Source organism: Macrotis lagotis, chromosome 2 (genome assembly GCF_037893015.1).
Source record: "Macrotis lagotis isolate mMagLag1 chromosome 2, bilby.v1.9.chrom.fasta, whole genome shotgun sequence".
Classification (NCBI taxonomy): Eukaryota; Metazoa; Chordata; class Mammalia; order Peramelemorphia; family Peramelidae; genus Macrotis; species Macrotis lagotis.
In genome coordinates this window covers 215,213,513-215,235,885 of record NC_133659.1, presented here as the reverse complement: position 1 = coordinate 215,235,885, position 22,373 = coordinate 215,213,513, and the positions used below count along the sequence as shown (strand labels likewise).

Below are 22,373 nucleotides of genomic sequence, written 5' to 3'. Positions count from 1 at the left end.
TTAGGGTATCTGCAATGGAGAAAACCATCTGTAACCAACGAAAGAATTGTGGATTTTAAAACAAAAATCAAAGACTATCACCTTCAATTTTAAAAAAAAGTTATCTTATGTATTATGTAATTTTGCTCTTATATTTTATTGTTTCATTAAAGATATGATTTTTTTCTCTCAACACTTTCAATGTTGATCAATGAATAGCATGGAAGCAATGTAAAAACTATCAGACTGCCTTCTGTGGAGGGTGGGGGGAAAGAAGTGAGGTTGGGGGAAAAATTGTAAAATTAAAAAAAAAATTAAATTAAAATGTTTCCCAATCCATCTTCCCTTTTAACAAATAAAGATAGTTAAACTAACTGACAGATATAGGGATAATAACAACTAACTGTGTATACAATATTCTACATTGATAGTCTTCCATCTCTCCAAGAAATATTGGAAGGAGACTATATTGTGAGATAGTGAGTCTGGCTTTTTTTTTTTTTTGTCTTTGTATCCCCAGAGCCTAGCAAGGGCCAGTCTAATATAAAAGGCAATTAAATGCTTATTGAATTGAACTATACCTTATCAGCCTGAAAGAGTACTTTTCAAAAGGGAAATTTTTAGCCCTAAACAGTCTCAATACAGGGAGGTCCTAGCTAGGTGATTAAAGAATTACCTGCATAGTGTCTGCCACAAACAAAATCAGACTGCTAGTCCAACAAAATTTCCTTTTCTTTTCCAAATTCATGAATCCCCCAGTTTTCTCTTTTAAAAATATAATTCAACAAACATTTATTAAGCACCTACAGCACATAAGACATATGCTAGAAAATTTTAAAAAAATTTCAAGCATAGATATTCCTTATCCTCAACAAGCTTACATTCCACTGGGGGATAGAAAATAAGATCATATGAGTTAGGCTTAGAAATATAAGGGAACTTTCAGCTTGTTAAATGGCCTCTTCGTTTTAAAGGTGAGGAAACTGAAGTCCAGGGATGATATGAGATTTACCCAACATTACACATTTGAGTGGCAGAAACAGAATATGAATCCAGATCCTCTGCAAGTCAAGCACTTGATCAATACGTGATTCTCACAAGATAAATACTTTAAATTCAAGATAATTTGATGAGGGAGAGAACACCGACAACTGCAGAAGGCTCACCTTCTTTCATCTTGAGCAGAGGCACCTAACTGAGATTGAAGGAAACTAAGATGGCTAAGAAGTGGAGGTGAAGAGAGAATATTTTCAAGATAAGGGGAACAGCCCATACAAAGGCTGGGAGTCAAGAGCCAGAAAGCTGAATCCAAGAAGTAGGTATCAGGACAATTAACATAGATAATGATTATTGGCTCTTGTTCCATCCCCTCTAAGACTAAATTAGTTTGGAAAGAAGGAAAGAAGGAAGGAAGGAAGGAAGGAAGGAAGGAAGGAAGGAAGGAAGGAAGGAAGGAACTAACAAACCTTTTTCATGAGCATATAGATGTGAGTTTGAGCAGCATCAAGAACATAGCGATGTGGGTGTTTCAACCCTTTGACCGTGATGTCCATAGTTTTGCCATCTATATTAATCCACCGCCTTGCTCCTGGAGCCAGAAAAAGCCTGGGGGATCAAAGGGAAATTATTAGCAAGAATTATTAAACCTTCTGTGCCAGAGTGCTTTGGACTAAGATCCAACTTGTAACTCATCACCTTCGTCTACAGAATCTGTAGTTCCAAACAGAAAGTTTAGGACCAAGGAAACCATAATGAGTATACAGGTTGATCATTACTCTCATTGTCATAGTGTAGCTTTGTGTTTGGTGAGGATCCTAGAAAAACCTGAGTTGAAATAGTCTTACAATCCTCGAAGCCTAAAAACTTAGCCTAAAACCTTATGTAAACACAGGTTTACATAACATCAGACTTGGCACCAGTACATAAACTAGAAAGAGTATTCTCTTCCTATTTCTTGATTTCCTTCAAAACTCATCTCACATTATTCAAAAGAACTTTCATGTTCTTCCAAGTTGCAATTTGGGCATGTACATAAACACATGCACACCTATACAAATACATACACACATATACATATATATCAAACATTATAGGTTCATAGAATCTATATATACATATATATATCAAACATCATAGAATCATAGATTTAGAGCTAGCTGTGATTTCTATTCATGTCGTCTCTCTCCATTAGACTATAAGCACCTTTAGGGCAGGGATTCTTGATTTTTAACTTTGTATCTTCAACATCTAGCATTCTTTCTGATACGAAGTGTTTAATAGATGCTTGCTGGTTGACTAGCTAGAAATCCAGACAGCAAGGGTTCCCACCACATTTTACAAGAGCCCATTTCCTTTTCCCCAAATGATTTCCCCACCCCCTATCCTGATGACCGTCCCAGAAACACTCTTCTTTTCACGAATCCCAAACACTGCAGTTTGCTTGGGCAATAAATTTATGCATAACCATGGCACCTTCACCCCATTCATTGCCTATTTTTATTTCTCAATAGGCCTGCTCTTGGTCCTAAACTAGGACAAAAATAAGCTACCAGATTAAAGACCCAGAAGAGCTCTCTTTTTTTTCAATCTCTAAATATATTCTTTTTAACTGATGGAGCCTGCAGATCAAAGCATACTTTCTTTTAAACTTTCTTAAGTTTCTTATTTTTTTCAGTCTGTGTTTCCTTTCACATGACCAATACAAATTTATTTTCTTTTCTTTAAATAGAAAACTATTGATCTCTCATTTTTACATCACCCTCCTATGTCCCACCCCCAATATCTCCCAGAAAAACCATCCCTTATAATAAAGAATAGGAAAAAAGGGGGCAGAGAGAAGAGAAAATAGTCCAACAAAACTAACTAAAACATTAAAAAAGTATGATTATGTACAGTATTCCATACCTGTAGTCCCCCACCTCTGTCAAAAAGTGGGGGAGGGAATTACTTTCTCACAACTTCTCTTTGGAGGCTTGATTTTAATTTCACAGACGCACAAATTTGAATTTCAATTGTTTTGTTTTTCTTTCCATTTACATTGCTGTAGTCCCTATATATAGTTTTACTGGTTCTGATTATTTCCTTTTGCAGTGGTTCATGTTCTTTTATACTTCTCTGTATTCATTATATTTATTGTTTCTTACAATTTCATTACAGCTATTCTTCCACACTACTTTTATACTAATCTAATCCCAGAGGTTTTTTGCTGTTATCCTCTCATTTTTTTTTTTTTGGCAAGGCAATGGGGTTAAGTGACTAGCCCAAAGTCATACAGCTGTGGGGCAACCAGGTGGCTCAGTAGATAGAGCACTGGCCCTGGAGTCAGGAGTACCTGGGTACAAATCTGGCCTCAGACACTTAATAATTACCTAGCTGTGTGGCCTTGGGCAAGCCACTTAACCCCATTTCCTTACAAAAAAAAAAAATACGAAGTCACACAGCTAGGTAATCTGAGTATCTGAGGTTGGATTTCAACTCAGGTCCTCCTGACTCCAGGGCCAGTGTTCTATCCACTCCACCACTTAGCTGTCCCTATTCCCCTCTCATTTGCTGGTGATTTTTCTACTTGGAAGAGTTTTCTCAGATTAATGATTTATTTTTTCTTTCTTTCTTTAGTTGTCTCTTCCTCTCTTTTGTCTCTTCTCTTTCCCCTCTTACTTAATTTGTTCAAAACACCCCTGTAATGCTACCCTCTAACTTTTTATATTTATTAGTTTTCTTTTACTGGATATTTTCTTTGTTTATTATATTATTTTCCTTTTAAACTGCCCTTTTTGATTCATAATTGATTCATAAGGGTCAATATCTTTATTTTATTTTTTTCCTTCATTCTCTCCATATTCTCATGAGATTGAAGCTTCAGGAGTATCAAGTTTGGGTTCTAACCAATTTCAACATTATTGCCTTTTTAATTCTTATGCCATCATCCCTTTTTTTCTATTGTCTATCATCCCCCCCTTTTTTTTTTTTGCTATTGAGCCTTACTCTTAAAAATCAATTAGTGAGTGAAGCAATGTTGGACAGAAGCAGTACCATGTGACAGAAATTATCTTTGGTCCCAAATACTAAAGTTCAGCCCTACTACCTGTTCTCATTATGATTTTTTTCCTTACCAAAAGCCATGACATTTTCTCTCTGGGTCAAAGCATCCCCCTTACTTTCTAGGAACCGTCACTACTACATATATCCTTTCCCCTGATCCACTACACTACCTATTGAGGTATAACACTTAGAGATGATTTCCCAAAGCATTAACACCCTCTAGACTGAGCTCATTCTGGGGTCCCATCTCCCATCACAGGCATACAAATCGTATTCCATGGGAGAGCTTATCAATAGGACCCTTCCTCCCTGCAAACTGAAGAAAAATAGCTCCAGGTCCTCCTGATTCAGTCACCCCATTCTCCTGCCTCTCCCATTTTCCTCTTAGCAACCTCTGACTTGCCAAGATATTCTAGGGTTCACTATCTCTCCTCTGTTCACTCATGGATTTGATAGTACAACACTCATTCCTTCTGTCTCCTGCCTTTCCTCTCCCATTCTGTTGAGTTTCTCTTCCTAAACTTCCATCCCACAAAATGTATTGACAATAAGGAGTTCAGGAAGTTAGTCAATGGTGGTTCATTTCAGTTCTTGCACTTTATCTTCTATTTCTTTATCTTCTTATATTTTTATTCCTCTATATTCTTTAGTGATACTTCTTGGAGTTTGGGGATTTTTTGACCTCTTAGGTGAATAGTTGTCTCTCACTTAAAAAAAACATTCTAAATATGGGATAATTGATTTCACTAGTAATGAGTGGATAAGAAATAGTTATACTTTATAGTTGTACTTATTTTTTTATTATTCTTATATTATTTAGAGCACTTATAAGTAAAATATTTTCCTCTTATCTAATTTTTCAGAACTGCCTCATTTTGTTTAATGATCACCTTTTTTTCATTGATGATTTGATTTAAATTCTCAATTTTGAGTTGCTTTTACATTCCTTCCTCTAATTCCTTGTGGCTACAGAATATTCTAAGTTCCTTTCCTTCATATTTTAAGGTCCTTTAAGGTTCAATTTAGTCTTGGAGTTTGAAGCACAGGTCATCTGTCATCATGTATGTGTTGTTTGTGTATGTGTTTTGAAGAGAATCCATGTATTTTCTCACTTGTTGCATGTTGTCTATAGTTGGAGGCTCTGAGCAGTTTTCTGGTATTTCCAGCTTTGTGGCATTCGAGGATTTTTTTATTTCTCATGTTCTTCTTAGAGAGATACAAATCTTGTTATCTCTGTAAAATTTATTTTCAAGGTCAGTCACTTTGTCCATTCATAAATCCTTAATTTTATTGCCTTTTGTTTTTCCTTCTACCACATTTTACTCCATTTCAGCATTTTCAATGTTCAAAATCTATTCGATTGTCTTTCTACTTATTTTAAGAGATCTTTCATCAACATTAATTATTTTTCTAATCTTCTAATTGAGTATTTAAATTCTGCATTGAGAACTCTAAATTGTGACTTGTGTTCCTAATTTCTTATAAGGGTTTCATTTTTTATTGTTGCTATTATAGATAAGATTTTGTCATTGTTCCATTCTCTCCTTGAAGAACTCAGAAGTTTTTAATCTCATTAAACATTTGTTTGCTTTCTTTTGTATTCTATTTGTTAAACTAAGGTGGTTTTTTTTTTATTTTTTGTAAGGCAATGGGGTTAAGTGGCTTGCCCAAGGCCACACACTAGACAATTATTAAGTGTCTGAGGCCAGATTTGAACTCAGGTACTCCTGACTCCAGGGCCCATGCTCTATCCACTGCACCACCTAGCAACCCCCTAAACTAAGTTTTAAGGCAGTCCCAGTCTCCTTCAATTAAGGGATATAGGTTTTTCTCCATCAGGGTACCAGTTCTCAATAGCCTTTTGAGCAACAAAACTATCTCCAACAGAACTTCCATTCCCTTTCCATCAAGGGGGCAGGGTAAAGTGAGTGGGGGCCATGGAACAACATCAAAGTGTCTTTACCAGCAGGTAGGCTCTGTTGGTTAATTTATGTTCCTGTTACTTGAAGGCTGATAGGAAATGGATACTAAATGAATATTTCAAGTATTATAGTCCTTTGGTGTTAATCCATTATGATTTAACATATGGGATTGGAGTGTTTTCTTTCTCCTGTGGATCTTGTTGTGATGAATCTAATATGAAATAAAGTTCCATTTTCTGGAGAGTTGTAGAGCTGAAGTGGTATAGAGAAAATAACTAATCTATCATCTTTACTGGTCTTAAATATTTTCTTATTGAGGAAGAAGTTAAGAGACCGCTTATACTTTCTGCAGAGAAGTCCCAGAAAAAAAAAAAGCAAGGGGTCTCATCAACCCCAAGGGTTAAAACATTTGAATTGCCAGAGTCAAATCTGATCTTAATTAAAAAAGAGAAACATGCAAAGACCAGTACACATACATACATATCACATACATACACACTCTCTCTGTTACCAAAACAAACCAAACACAATTGGGGAGAAGGACTTTTGATTTCTGGTCTTCCATTGTGTGCTCCTGACTAGTTGACTTTAGATTTTTCAGAAACAGGGAAAGCAAGGTCTTCATAGTTTCTTGCCAATAACAGGCAACCATTATTAATTTATAGGCAATATACTTCACACAACTCAGATTTGCTCAGCTATTCACAAAAGGATGCACAGGGTGTTGGAAGAAGAGGCTGAAGGAAAAATTTTCACAAATCATCAGTCTTTCCAATGCTCACTTGTAAATTTCCTGAGCCTTCTCTTTGACCTTGGACTGATCTCCATACTTCAAATCTTCACAAGCTTCCCAGAATCCCAGATTCTCCCCTGAAGAAGTTAAGAGGGACCAAACAGACAAGAACCAAAAGAAAAATGAGTTACAGGAGAGGAGCAGAAAAAAGGAATAGGACAGCAGAGGTTGATCAAATTTTCATTCATTATTTACTACCTCCTTATGAATTCATTGGGCTGCTACTTGCTTTCTGAATTCTGCAAAACACTCCTATCTTCAAATGGTTCATAGTGAATAATTACCCTGGGCTTAGTGCCAGGCTTTCCATCTATTGAAGTACACAGATCAAATCCCATTACATCAAATTCCATGAGATCATCTGCTGTTCCTTTATTGTATTAGAATTTGATTGTGGCAAATACTGTTTGAAACAAGCTGGCTTATAACCAGGGCTTATAAATCTTTTTTTTAATTTAAATTTAACTAATCTGTCATTTGGGGCAGATTATAATGGGATTTATCATTATGAGTTATTCCAAGGGAAGTATCTCTGTGTGTGGTATGTTAGTGTGTGTGTATATATGTGGGCATGTGTTCATGTGTGTGCATGTGTGTGAGTGTGTGTATGTCCCAGTTCCCCAACTGGATTTGGGCAAAAACAGTACCTTCTAGTTGTTTATATCCATCTCCCTCCTCATCCCAATATACACCAACTGCAGAATAAAAGCTTCATTTAATAGTTTTGATGAATTGACTGGCAGGGTAATTAATATCCAACTAAGTGATTTTTGCTTGGAAAAGACAAACTAATTTGAGGGAGAACAGTATATTTTTGAAGAAAGATATAGAAAACAGAACTCCCAGAAATCTTCCAGTTCTTTCTCAGCCAAGTTAGTGCCTCATCACAGTTTGACATACTATGAAGAGCTTCCTCATCTTGGCACTCCTCATTTCAAAAATAAGGTGGAGAGTAGAATTACTGCTGGGGGGAGCAGTTATATAAATAATGTAATAGGAGTACAAAATAAAGGGTGATAGATATGGATTGGAAGATGACTGAAAGGACCTTCTTCATCCTTCTGAATGTAGGTACAGTTGGGGGAAAAAAAGATGGCAAATATTAGATTAGTTGGCAGGTGAAATACAAATGAAACCCAGGATTCCAAGGAGAAATATCTTGTTCAGCAGAAGTCACAGGAAGGCAAAATTTTAAAATTGGAAAGGAACTTAGAGATAGTCTAGAAGAACTAAAAGGTTAGATACACATGGCCTAATTCATAACTGAAGCCTACATATTGCCTAAGAAAGGAACAGGCAACATATAGAACAGAAATGACAGAAGGATTGATACAAAGAATTCTTGTTATAGTTAATAGAATTATGGATATGCTGTTGTTGCTGTTTTTTGTCTTTATTTCTTGAAGGAGACCATGACATCAGGGATGTGATGTCATGACATGCAAGTGAATTGGATTTAAGTGAGGGAGGACTATTCAAAGTGCCCAGTCTCACTTTCCTCTCTAGTTACCTGGGTCCTGTGGTCAGATATGGATCAGGACGACTGGAGATGGCCCTGAATGCAATGGGAGACCTTAGCCTTTTTAAACTAAGGTCTTTAATAACTCTCAGTTTGACTGAAGCAATGCCCATTTAGTAATTAAGTCTAGGTAAGAAAGAAAATGAGGCAAAGAATGGGTGGGTATGATACACCAAGGACAAACTCTTAACAGTTGTATTTTGTCACCAGAACCACTAGATGGAACTACTAATCTGATCATTTGGTCTCTGTGGAACTGCAAGCTCTTCTCTTGGTCTGGGATTTGTCACTATAATTAAACTATTGCAGGGGAGGATTTTTAACATGTCATATCATAAAAATCATGTTTTACAAGAAAGTGTTAGACTGGCTATCGGTATGTCAATGAGAATTAGATAAAGGATCCTACAAATGTGTAACTGAATCTCGGTTGGAAGGGACCATCTAGTTGTTCTCATGTAGGTAACTTGAGTCTTAGACCTCAAATAATTAGTTCTCCCTGAAGGGTAGGTTTGGGGACAGGGAATGATGAAGAGATAACTTTCAACTAAGCTCACACAACCAGTTTGACTCTCTGCCCAAGGGAGAAAGAGTTGAGTTGTTTGTGTGTGTGTGTGTGTGTGTGTGTGTGTGTGTGTGTGTGTGTGTGTTGTTTTTGCCTTCTGACATAGCTTCCTGATTTAGCTAGCTATTTCACAGGCATCATCTCATATTTATGGATGCATGAGTGAGCACTTTGAGGAAATTTCTATTTTTCATGAGACTGGACATCAAAGTTGATCCTGTCCAGTCAGGATAAATAACATATGACAAAGAAAAATAAACAATAGCTAAAGGGAATCAGGAAATGGGACATTAAAGACATTAATACACTTAACTTTTCAATTCATTCCCCTTCTGTATTTGAAAAAACTACAAGGATCACAATAGAGTCCTTTACCTGATGAGTGACAAAGCAGGGAAAAACATGGGCAAAGGGAAAAGGTGAAAGTAATCCTGAGCATGTGTATGGTCAAGGTTAACAGAAATTTTGTGAACTAGTACAAGTGTTTTCCCACCTGAAGGATTATTTGGTAGTAAAGCCAGCATGTCTTGAATAAGGAAGATCTGGGCTCAAACTCCACATCTGTCACTTGCTAGCTATGTGACCATGACTCAATTAACCTCTCTGGCCCTGTTTCCTCATCTATATATTGTAGATAATAATTCCTACCTCACAGGGTCATTGTGAAGTTCAAATGAGATACATTATATAAAACACTCTGCAAACTTAAAATTCTTATATAAATGTCAGCTATTACCAGGACTGGCAAACATTTCTGAAAGCTTTAAAAAGGAAATACAGTTATGGGATGAACACAAAACAAATAAAACTGTGAAAACATCCAGAAGGTACTTCTACTTTCCTAAGAACCTCCCAGGATTCATGCCTGGCATAAAAAGAGGGTGCATAAGTGAGGAAAAAGTCAGACATACCACTGAATTCTTTTTTCAGAAAAAACTGGAAGCTCTGTCGTCCCTTGGGATCTCGGATCAGTTCACTGAAGTTAAAGGCCCATCGTTCCACCCTCATTTTGGTTGGGATGTCCACCCTGAAAAGAGAAAGAATACGTGTGTGTATATACATGCATATATATACATACATACATACATATATATATGCATGTAGAGAGAGAGAGAGAGAGAGAGAGAGACACTCAGAAATAAAAAGGGTTATAGTATCAACTTTGGATATTCCCCTCCTCCCAATCTTCACAGAAGAGCAGAAATAGAGTGGGATAGTAGAAATCATGCTGAATCAGAAATCAAAGAACTAGGATTCAAAACCTGCCTTTGTGGCTTACTACCCACAAGTCCTCGAGCAAATCAGTCTCTGAGACTCAGTTTCTCCTGAAAAATGATAGATTTGAACTAGATTATCTTTAAAAAGCACTCCATTTCTTTTTTTTTTGGCAAGGCAAATGGGGTTAAGTGACTTGCCCAAGGTCACACAGGTAGGTAATTATTGAGTATTTGAGGCCAGATTTGAACTCAGGTCCTCCTGAATCCAGGACCTGTGCTCTATCCACTGCACCACCCAGTCACCCCAAAGTCACTCCATTTCTGAATCAATAGCCTTACAAACTTTAGTTCTAGAGAAAGATTCTCCTATTCCAAAATAAATTTGACCTGAAAGAATAAGAACCTGAAAATAAGTAGTCAGTGATATTGTTGATTACAGTCTTTCACACACTTCTGTAAAATTTTACCCAGTCCTAAAGAGTAGAAGTGTGTGTGAGACACTGTATGTCACTGTTCTCTGGCCATTCACAGCTTTCATCAAAGGCTGCTTCCAGCTTTCCTATGCCTAACTATCCAAAGTTATACAGACTTTATCCTCAGTCTCTCCATGAAGATTGCAATTAAATCTCTCCACTTCTCGAACCTAGGGACTCCATGCTGAACTGAGTAGTTATGCATTACCATCCTCATTCCCCCTTATCAAACACCTTTCACATGCTTCCCCTCCCTTTCTTTTTTTTTTAATTTCATTTTTATGGAATAAAACAAGCATTTCCATAACAGTATAATTTAAAAAAAAGATTACTTCACATGAAAGTGCAAATCTATTATATACAATTTGTTATTCCTTTGGTAGTTACAAAGTTGAATCTCCAAGCAACCAAAGCCTTACCCTGACGCATAGGAAAAATGGGAGGGAATCTGTGATCCAGGGCAGATAAGTACATTTCCTTTGGGTTTTCTATTGTATCCTATGCTTAGGAGTTACTTTGATCAATTTATTTTCATCCATCTAAAAAGGTATTTTTTAAATTTTTTTCCCCAAGCAATTGCAGATGATGACCCACTGTGAGCCATGTACTCACTTGTACAAAGACAGATGTTAAGCTGAATCCAGTTCAAAAAATAATTATTAAGCACCTACTATGTACAATGTACCAATGCAAGACACTTGAAGCACAAAAATAAAAATGACCACAATCCTCAGGAATTTCTCAGGGTCTGCAATTTCAACTTGTGCTTTTAGCAACAGATTATCCCCCCAAAAAGTTGTGGCTCAGTTGGAGTACAGGGAACATTTTTTCATCAATATCAGTTACCACCAAAAACTCACTCAAATGAAAGTAATTTTGCCATCTTGATGTTATATGGTCATTTACTGTGGAGGCAGATGATGTCATCATGTCCCAGTTTCAAGCTCCATGAATGCAACTTCTATTCTTTTTGACTAACCACTACTGAAATAACAACTAGCAAAAGAGCTTTTCACAATACAATTTGCTTTTGCTGGCTGAAGAGCTCAAGAGGTGCACAATTTATTGTCCATCATGAATAGTCCCTAGAAGGCTGAAATACCAAGCATCAAAGAATCTCAAAGAAGTTCATAAGATTTAGGAGTAGAAGAGACTTTGGAAATTATCTAAACCATCCCCCTCATTTTGTGGAAGAGGAAACTGAAGACTAAAGAAGCTAAGTGATTTGCCCATAGTCATACAGATAGCATCACAAGCAAGATTTGAACCTAGGCTGTTTAAGTTCAGAGCTAATGCTCTTTCCACTGTACACCTACTACCTCTTCAATGGATGCTTCATAATAACAATAATAATTGTAAGAATACAATTTTATAATATAATAGATGTGTGTGTGTATGTGAGTGTGTTGGACCTGGGATTTTATCCATATAACAAACTTCTAGCATGGAAACTCCCTCTACCAATGCATATTGGCAACTGTACTGTGATTTATGGTCTTTAGAGATTTATCTAGGGCATTAAGTGACTTGCCCAGAATCGCACAGTCAATATGTGTCAAACTGTGGGACTTGAGTCCAGGTATATTTGATTCCAAAATTGGCTCTCTGCCCTCTCTGCCAGAGTGCTATTCCATAATGTATTATAATAATAATAATGATGATGATGTGAAAATAAACACAAATCATACTAATGTTTTTTAGGTTTTTGCAAGGCAAATGGGGTTAAGTGGCTTGCCCAAGGCCACACAGCTAGGTAATCATTAAGTGTCTGAGACCAGATTTGAACCCAGGTACTCCTGACTCCAAGGCTGGTGCTTTATCCACTACGCCACCTAGCCGCCCCCATACTAATTTTTAAAATACTAATAAAACTACCAGTGTGATCTTGGGCAAGTCACAACTTTTCTGGGGCACAGTTTCCCCATCTACAAAACGAGTGGGATGACTTCTGAGATTCCCTCTAGTTTTAAATCGATAAAAATGAACCCACTAAATTGATTAGTAAAATTACTGAAGCAAAGCAGTCCCTACCTTTCAAAAATTTATAATCTAAATCTTGGCTCCCAGACTGTGTAAACTGGTACCTTCGGGTGGGCAGCAACTCATAGGGACATCAAGGGATATTTTGAATTTTCATTTACTCAATAAATAGAACTGTTAGAAAAACCACTGAGCCACTAAAAGAACTATTACCAAAGAAAGTTTGGGAACCTCTGATCTTAATAATATATAAAAGTACACAAAAATATTTGAATATTTGAAATAATGAAAATAAAATATTTGAAATAATTTTGGTACATACAATTTGGCATTCAGTTCCCAGAACTGGGTATCATCAGTTATCCAAGGGTTGCTAGGGAGACATCCTGACATTATGGGATCATTGGAAGAGAACTGTTCACTGTACTTCACAATTCTAAAAAGAAAATGAAAAGAAAATTGATTAATCCAGTGATGCAGTTTGATTTCAGGAAACCATAAGTGAAACATCTTTCCTTTCTCTCAGCAGAGTTGTTGGACTGTAAGTATGAAATGAAGCATAATAGCATAAAAGATATGACCAATGTATCATATCTTAACTATTTTCTTTGTCCCCAAGAAAGTATCTATTGGCCAAAGAATGTGTGGAAAGAGGTATGAAGAGATGACACTGATGTAAAGGAAAAAAATGTAATTTTTTAAAAAGAAAATAAACATATTTCCTTAGAAGTTTACCATTCATGACTCCATCAATAGTATGTTAAAGTGTTAGGCTATCATGAACAAAATACTCCATTTCTCAGCTCCAGGTATTTTCTCTGGCTGTTCCCTATGCCTAGATAATGCTCTTCCTCCTCAATTCTGTCTGTAGATTCACTTGACTTCCTTTTAATGTCAACTATGATCCCATTTTTTAAAATTTATTTTTTATTTAATCTTATTTTGTACAAATAATGCTTTTTTTACATTACTAAAATATTCTTGTTTAAAAGTAAACATAATGCCCCCTCCCCCAAAAAATATAGACCCATGTGAGCAATAAAGTAAAGGGGAGAGAAAAAATTAAAATTAATAATAATAATAATAATAATAGCAGGTATGACCAGATGGTGCAGTGGATGGAGCACCAGCCCTGCAGTCAGGAGCACCAGAGTCCAAATCCAGCCCCAGACACCCAACAATCACCCAGCTGTGTAACCCCATGCAAGCCATTCCAACCCCATTGCCCTACAAAAACCAAAAAAAAAAAAGACCCAAAATAAAATAAAATAGTAATAATAATAATAGTAGGGGTGGCTGGGTGGCAGGAGCCAGGAGCCAGGAGCACCCAGGTCCAAATCCGGCCTCAGACAACAATCACCCAGCTGTGCAGCCCCAGGCAGGCCACCCAGCCCCATTTGTCCTGCAACCCGCCCAAAAAATAATAATAATAAAAAATGTGCTTCAGTCTATGTTCCAACACCACCAGCTCTGTCATGGGTGGGTCACATTCTTTATGATAAGTCCATCACAAAAGTTACTTCCATATTTTTCCACTGTTGCCATTAATGATCGCAACTCCCTCCAGTCCTACTTCTCCACTACCATGAACTATATTTTCTCTCTCCTTTCACTCTGTCTCTGCTTCAGGGTAACGGAGTGGCACAGCAGACAGATCCCTGGTCCTGGAGCCAAGAGGCCCCGAGCCCCTCCATACCACCCCTTAGGCCCAGCATCCATCCGGCCCTATGGCCCTGGACAAGCCATACAATCCCAGCCCCTTGTAAGAAGTAAAAAAGAAAATGTGTTATATCTGACCACTGTCCCCCCATGGTCCATCCTCTCCTCCTTTATTCACATCCCCACCCCTTCCCCCTGCTCCCCTCTCCATCTTACTCCAGATGTCTATACCCCATTGAGTATAGATGCTGTTTCCTCTCCTAGCCACCTCTGATGAGACGGAAGATTCCCTCATTCCCCCTCACCTTCCCCCCCTTCCATATCATTGCAATAGCTCATTGTAATAAAGAAAAATCTTATTATATGAAATATCTTAGCCTATTCCTCCTCTCCTTTTTCCTTCTCCCATTACATTTCCCTTTTATCTATTGACTCCATTTCTACACCACATTTTATCTTCAAATTCAGTTTTCTCCTGTGCTTCATCTATGAAAGCTCCTTCTACCTGCTCTATTAACTGAGAAGGTTCATGTGAGTATTATCAGTATATGATCCCATTTTTAAAAGGAAGCTTTTCTTACCTTTCTTAATTCTTGTCCCTTCCCCATTGTTAATTATTTCCTATTTATCCTGTAAATAGCTTACTTTGTATGTTATCTCCCCAATTAGAGTGTAAACTCCTTGAGGGTAAGGTCTGTCTTCTGCATCTTTTTATATCCCCAACTCTTAACACAGAGTTTTGTCCATGGTAAGCATTTAATAAATGTTTACTAATTTGCTTTTCTTTCCCCTTTATCAATATAAACTCACAATAATATTGTCAATCAGGTCTGGAGACCTGTGACTGGGTTTCCCATTTGGTTAGAGTCAGAAATATGCAGAATTATGCTGAAATAACTTCTTAAAGGCCAGTTATTAATTTTCACTAAAAGCATTTACAATATAGAAATTGGCAAATACTAAAATCAGATCTTGATGCATTGTTTTCATTGTTTAAACTTGAGAAATGAGGTAGAAAATGTTAATGATGCGGATTAAACTTACAAGTATTTCATGGGCACTTTTTTCTCCCAGAACTTCTTGTTAAACATTTACCAATACACTTTAGAGCACTATACTAAGGAAGTTGAAATCATCTTTTTAAGGGTCATTATGCCACAGTCAAGGATGATATCCCTGATTCAGCCAACTGCCTAAAACACATCTACCATTGGTCACAAGAGAAACCAAGATCTAAGAAGGCTTTCTCCCAATCTGCTTTGAAACTAACATACATCAGGTCAAATAATTACAAGTATCTTCTCTAATGTAGGCTTCTGTTGGTAGCCACAGAAATTACAGTGCAGTTATAAAGTCCTTTTCTGACTTTAAACTTTAATAATTTTAAATGTGCATAAGATAGAAATATATGTTAAATGGCATGTAAAAGCCAAGATCTTAAAGTTTTAACTTTCAATATAACAACCAACACATGATGCATTTTCCAAACCAATTTTTAGTTGCTACTCAGTAATTTCATGAATTATTTTTGTGAAAACAAATGAAAACTAATTAATCCTACAATGACCATGGTAATATGTACAAAATTTAAGAATCCACCTTTTATAAGATCATGATAGGATAACTATGTTATAAGAAATGAAGAGGGGGATGGTTTCAGAAAACCTAATATAACATAGGAACTGATACAATGTGAAGTGAGTAGAACCAGGAGACTATTGTACACAGTAACCCAAATATTACAGCAATGATCAACTGTGAAAGACTTAGTTACTCTGGTCAATACATAATCCACAACAATTCTAAAGGTCTCCTGATGAAAAATGCTATCTACCCTCAGAGAAGCAATGAACTCTCAATGCAAATATTGTTTTTCAATTTCTTTATTTTTCTTCTTTTTTCAAAATGGCTAATATGGAAACATGTTTCACATGACTATATATATATTGCTTGCCTTCTCAATAAGATGGAAGAGGGAGAAAATTTGGAGCTCAAAATTTTTAAAAAATTTTCTTACCCCCAAAATAATAAGTTTCTGCCATTAATATGACATTTATACTATGCTTCTATCATTTCTATGGCTAAGGTTATTAAAGTTTAAATTTGCACACAGATTTTATAACCAACCTATATAGTTTCCTTTCATAAAATGTTTTCTTCCCTTCTCTTAAGGAAACTGATAAATACAGTTGGTTCAGTGTCACATAAGAGAACCTTGCCTTAACTATGACCCTAGTTGGTTAGACAAATGAGAAGTCTAATTATAGTACTTTTTTTTTGGTAGCAATTCTTCACAATGTTAGGAATAGTGTGGGAGTTCAATGAAATCCTGCTGAATGAGTAAACTTGCCATGCCCTGATTTCAGTTCCTACCCAAAATAAATTCACTCCTGAAATATCAGCTAGACTGGACAGCTTGTTTCTTGGTACTGTGGTTTGAAGGCCTTTGAATTTGCCAAGTATCATAAGGAATAAGTCTATTATCTGTAAAGCAAAGGAGAAGGTGATGAGCCACCCTCCCACACCAGTCCCTTTAGCAAATATTTTGTTTGTATTTTTAAACATTTTCCTCCCACAGAAAAAATAAATCTTCCGTATTTGAAATTCACAGCTAGCTAAACTTTTTTTTCATTCCTTTTTATTTTTACAAACTTGTCTTACATCAACAAATAGAAACATTTCCTTAAATGTCCAAAGAATAGAAAGGGAAAAAAGGACTGTATATGAAAACTTTAATCTTTCTTATTCACAGTTTAGGATTAGTTTGGGGATTTTTTTTTTCTAGAGAAGTGTATATTTCAAGTATATGGTAATTTTAACATTACCTTGCTTGTCCTCTTCTGAACTTCTGTTCACCTCTCTATATTTTTTTAATGATTCACTGACATCTTTTTCTTCTTTTCTTCCCTTTTTTCCCCCTCATCACTAAGACATAAACACAGACTCCTCCCCTTATAGGATTGGGCATATTACTTGAGATGAACAATAACTTTAATGTGGTTTAATTTTGTGACTGCAATGGTCATGTGTTTCTATTGGCACCAGACTGCAGTAATTTGATCCTGATCAGATGAAATCAAATTAAGCTTATTTCACCATTTTTAATTACTTCTTAGTACTATGGTTTGGAATCCTTTGAATTTTCAGTTAAGTACATAGGAGCCAGTCTGAGCTGATTGCAGCATACCCCTATTTAAATGTTATTGAAAATCTTATTAATTATTGTTAGTATAATCAAAGTTAGATTTGGAAAAATATGCTCATCAAAAGTACACTTAATGTGGTATGTTCTCATGATGAAGGATAAAAAATATTGTCAAAAGTTTGTGGAATCACATTAATATTAATTAAAATTTAAAATATATGAAAAATTATAAGTGTTTTTGGTAGTTAGGTCATTTTATTCATTCTTGACTCTCTATGACCATTTGGGGAGTTTTCTTGACAAAGATTCTGGAGTGGTTTACCCATTTAATTCTCCAACTCATTTTAAAGATGAAAAATCAGAAGCAAACAATGTTAAATCCAGGGGCACATAACTACTAAGGGTCTAAAGCCAGATTTGATAAGTCTTCCTGATTCCAGACCCAGCACTCTATTTAATGAACCACCTAGGTGGCCCATAACATTTATTATATGTCCATAAATGTATATGGCTTCATCCTTGTTAATTTGAATGCCCTTATAACTCTCTGTTCCCCCTACAACTAAAAGTCCTTCCTAGTAACATGTACGTATTCTGAGCTTAATGCCAGAATATGGAAAACAAGTGATTACAGCAAAAGGAAATATTGAAAAATAAAACTTTTTAAAGATGTAAAATTTTTAAGGTTTATTATGTAAGTCAATAAAACTATTTACCTGGTTTTGACTAATTTGCATGACCCTATAAACCTCCTCCTCTGAAAGTTAAAGCCCTTGTATATAACAAATAGAATTCTATAAAACAAATAAATCCACATATTGACAATGTTAGAAAATAGATGTCTCATTCTGAGCCTTTAGTACATAATCTCTCTCTGCCAAATGATATGAATAGTTTAATGATTTGGGAAATTCAGAATGACTAAACCACTTCATTACCCTACCAACAGAGCATTAGTATGCCTGTCTTCCTACAACCATTCTAGAAAGTGTCATTTTCTTTTTTTGTCAGGTTTGTCCATCTGTTGACCGTGAGGGAGAAAGAATATTTTCTTATTATTAGTGATTTAGGTTTATTAAAAGTCACTGATGATGACTTTCCTTTCTTCTTTTGGAAATTCCCCTTTCATATCCTTTAACCATTTGTCAGCTAATGAATGGCATTTGGTCTTAACCCTTGTAAAAATTTCCATACAGTCAATCTCAACATTTGCACATTTAACTTTCCTGACTTCAAGCATTCATGTGATTTTTCATTAGTAATCTCACAGTAGAAGGGGAAAAAATGAGAGATGAAATGCATGCAAGTCTGTGAAGCAGCTGGTATTCTACTAGGCACTTCATCCTACTTTTGCAAAGAGTTCCAATGCATTATGTATAATATGCAATTACATATTTTCATAAACAACCTTGCTATATACCTTGTTTTATTCAAAAGATCTTGAGCACTTCTCAATTATATGTAATGCTAATTCTTGGTTTCATATAGTTACTATTTCCAAATTTTGAAATGGTTCATCAATTTCAGAATTTTTAAACATATTTTTAACATTAATGAGTATTGTAGTTTGTCAATTTTATCTGCATCTATTGACATAATAGTGAGGTTTTTAATATCTTTCTTGTTAATGTGATCTATTACACTACAGTTTTCCTAATATTGGACCTCTGCCTGTTTAGTATAAATATAAGCTGATCATACTATCTAAACTTTTTTTAATATGCTGTGATGGTCTCCATTATTTTATTTAATATTTTAGTGTCTAATATTCATTAGACATTAGTTAATTTTCTTTCTCTGCTTTAACTCTGCCTGCTTAAGTACCAGGACCATATTTATTTTATGGGAAAAGTTTGGCAAGAACCTTTCATTTCCATTTTTTTACAGTTTATGTAATGTGATCATTATTTATTCTTTGGTTTTATATTTATATTTATAATTCACTTACAAATCCATCTGATTCTATAGCTTTTCCCTCTTTGGGGGAGTTTTTAATGGATCATTCAAAATTTTTGAGATTGAATTATTTAAATTCTCCATTTCTTATTCTCTTAACCTTGGTAGTTTATAACTGTTAGTTTATATCTATTCATCAATTTTATTTATTATCTGTTGAGTTGGCATATAATTAGGAAGAATAGTTTCCAATAATTTAATTTCTTCTTTATTTGTTATGAGTTCTGTTTAATTTTTTCTATTAGTCAACCTCATTTTTAAAAAAAGAAAAACAAACAAAAAATGGTTTATCTATTTCATTCAAGTTTTTTTTGTTAAAGCTCCTAGTTTTATTAATCAATTCAAAGTTAATTTTTGTTTTCAGTTTTGTTGATCTTTTTTTAAGATATCTGGCTTCTCCTTGCATGATCTCTAATAAGCAGCTGGTTCCTCTGCTGTCACACTAAAAGTTCCCAGTTAGATATTGGACATTATGCCAGCCTTAGGTCTCTGGTACCCTCTTACCCTGTCACTAGAACTGGTTCCCAGCTCTCCAACAAGTACTTGGCCTTGGCCCTGCCTATTTCTAAACTGATCTGTAAGAACTATCCCTCATTTCTATTTCAACTGGCAAGGGACAGGATCTAGTTTCATATCTCCAACTACTAAAGCTCATGCTGATTTGGGTTCCTTCTGCTTAAAGTGTTGACTAGCTGACTTCAGGTCCCTTTTCAATAGCTCTATTAGTTTTCCCATTATGATTTCTTTTTATAACTATAACCAGCTTCTTATGATCCATTTATTATTTAAGAGTTCAAACTGACTTCCCCAGTCTGACCCATTTACCAGCCTCTGCCAGCTTCTTTTCATGTAGTTCTTAACTGGAGGAAAGAGATTATTTACATTTATTTTTGGTATCATTTCCATTCATTTTCCTGGAACCATTTTCAGAAATGTGTTGGAATTCATGAGGAAGAACTAAGTTTCGCTACAACTTTTCACATAATCATTTTAACTGTAAGTTTCAACTCAACTTTCAAATATTCTGAACTAAGATCAGTTTGCACATAACTTTGCAATTAACAGACACCAATGGCAATTAGCTATTAATAGGTAACCACAATTTATGGCAATTAACTAGCACCAATGGCAATCATGGGAGTAGATAAACTAAGGTTTGGACATCACCTCAAGTTCTCATTTCTCCAAAAGATTGCCTAGTTCTAGGTACTTTCACCAATCATACAAGCCTTGTATTAGGACTGAATTGAGATATAAACCCAATCCCAGGACTTTGTGCAAAGCAAATTTCCTCTAGATGAGGTCAGTGGTTTTGAATCAACACATATTTTTAGGCAGCTAGGCCATTTGAAAAAAATGGTTGTGCCTTTATCCTTAAAGGGTGAGCATTTTGCTTACAGAGAGGTTAAAACCACATTGCATATTCCATGAGTCATGGGAAAGTCATCTATATTTTAAGTGTGATAATGGTGGAAAAAAGGACATAGAAGACAGGTTCAAATCTCAGTTCCAACAATTAACAATTATATGAATCTAGGGACATATCACTAACCTTGTGCCATTTCACTTTCCTCATCCATAAAAATGTGGATAATAATATTTATACTAACCTAATCCATGGGAGTGTTGTGAGCAAAGCTTTTATAAATCTTCAAATAAATCTGAATGATTATTATTACACTGGAGAGTAGTGCTTAAGTTATATAATTTTGATGAACAGGATGTATCTTAAAAGTAATTCCAGGGCGGCTAGGTAGCACAGTGGATAGAGCACCAGCCCTGGAGTCAGAGTACTTGAGTTCAAATCTGGCCTCAGACACTTAATAATTACCTAGCTGTGTGACCTTGGGCAAACCACTTAACCCCATTGCCTTGCAAAAAAAACTAAAAAAAAAAAAAGTAATTCCAAGGCATATGATAACACTAAAGAAGATACCCTAATGTCTACAATTATGATTATAGTTTTGGTTAAGTCCTTTTCATTTGGTCAAATATTATCTGCCATATTAAATATATATATATATATGCTGTATATATATATATATATATATATTATTTAAATCCTGATAAAGATGGGGAAAAAATAAAGAAGTAAATCATATTTTGACTTTATTCCTGTTTGAACCTCATTTTTCAAATTGATCTTTAAGTTAAAGAATGATGGTAATATCTGATATATAGGTATACACGTGATCTATCTGATTCTCCCCTTGTGAGTTGGGTTATAGAAATATCATCATTTTCATTTTACATATAAACAAACTAGAATTCAAAACAATTAAGTGATTTGCCTTACACTACACATTTTGAATGTGGCTGAGTCACTTTAAACCCTTATCTTCAGACTCCAAGTAAAATGTTCTTTGTGCTTAAACAATAGTTAGAAAACAAGAACTCAACTACTATCCAAGGTCTAATGAAATAAGGAGCATCTAATAGAAATAAGTCATAGTCCTAATTTTTTTTCCAAAAAGGCAATGGGCCTAAATTTTTTTACTATTTTCTCTCTTGTTTATTTGCTTTCTATTTAATGTCACTAAAACATAGTGGGGAGAGACTAGGATGAAAAATTATGACTTTCTTATGTATAATTATCACTATTAGCTAGATAAGATTTTCCCAGACTATTTTTTTAGCCACTTTGATGCCATAAAGAAGGCATCACCATTTTCCATCCTAATAATGCTGTGATATGGAGTTGTTATAAAAGAACCTTAGAATCAAGAAGACCTGGGTCCCCCTACTATTTCTGTGATGTTAATCAAGTCTCTCTGAACCTCTTATGAACTTTTTAAGACTAAAAGTTCTAGATGAGTTGCTGAACTTCAAAAGTACAGGGCTCTTCTATGATTGGAGTTCTCTACCCCCAAAGAAATCACGTATCTAAACTCCAAAAAAGATTTGCTAACATAGTCTGAGTACTTGATTAGTTAAGTCTAGCCCTGTAATAAATAAAATCTGCTCTTATCTGCCCAGAAAATTTCCAGAACTAAGAAGAAATCTGTCAAGTAAAATATTTAATATTTTTTAAATTACGTACTCTTTGGAAATCATTGGAAATCATTTGGAAATCATTGGAAATCATTTGGAAATACTCTTTGGAAACTCTTAGAAGGATGTGAAA

General features: G+C 35.3%; 1 protein-coding gene across 3 annotated transcripts in view; it reads right to left on the bottom strand.

The window, feature by feature from the left end:
• Window positions 1-22,373, bottom strand: part of RGS9 (regulator of G protein signaling 9) — a 100,634-nt gene that overhangs the window by 13,111 nt on the left and 65,150 nt on the right. For all 3 annotated transcript variants that reach the window (XM_074224731.1, XM_074224729.1, XM_074224730.1), the window contains 4 exons: window positions 12,812-12,925; window positions 9,731-9,846; window positions 6,725-6,812; window positions 1,446-1,584 (listed from right to left, as the gene is read on the bottom strand). In XM_074224731.1, coding sequence (XP_074080832.1) covers window positions 1,446-1,584; window positions 6,725-6,812; window positions 9,731-9,846; window positions 12,812-12,925 — 457 coding nt within the window. The remainder of the gene's footprint in view (window positions 1-1,445; window positions 1,585-6,724; window positions 6,813-9,730; window positions 9,847-12,811; window positions 12,926-22,373) is intronic.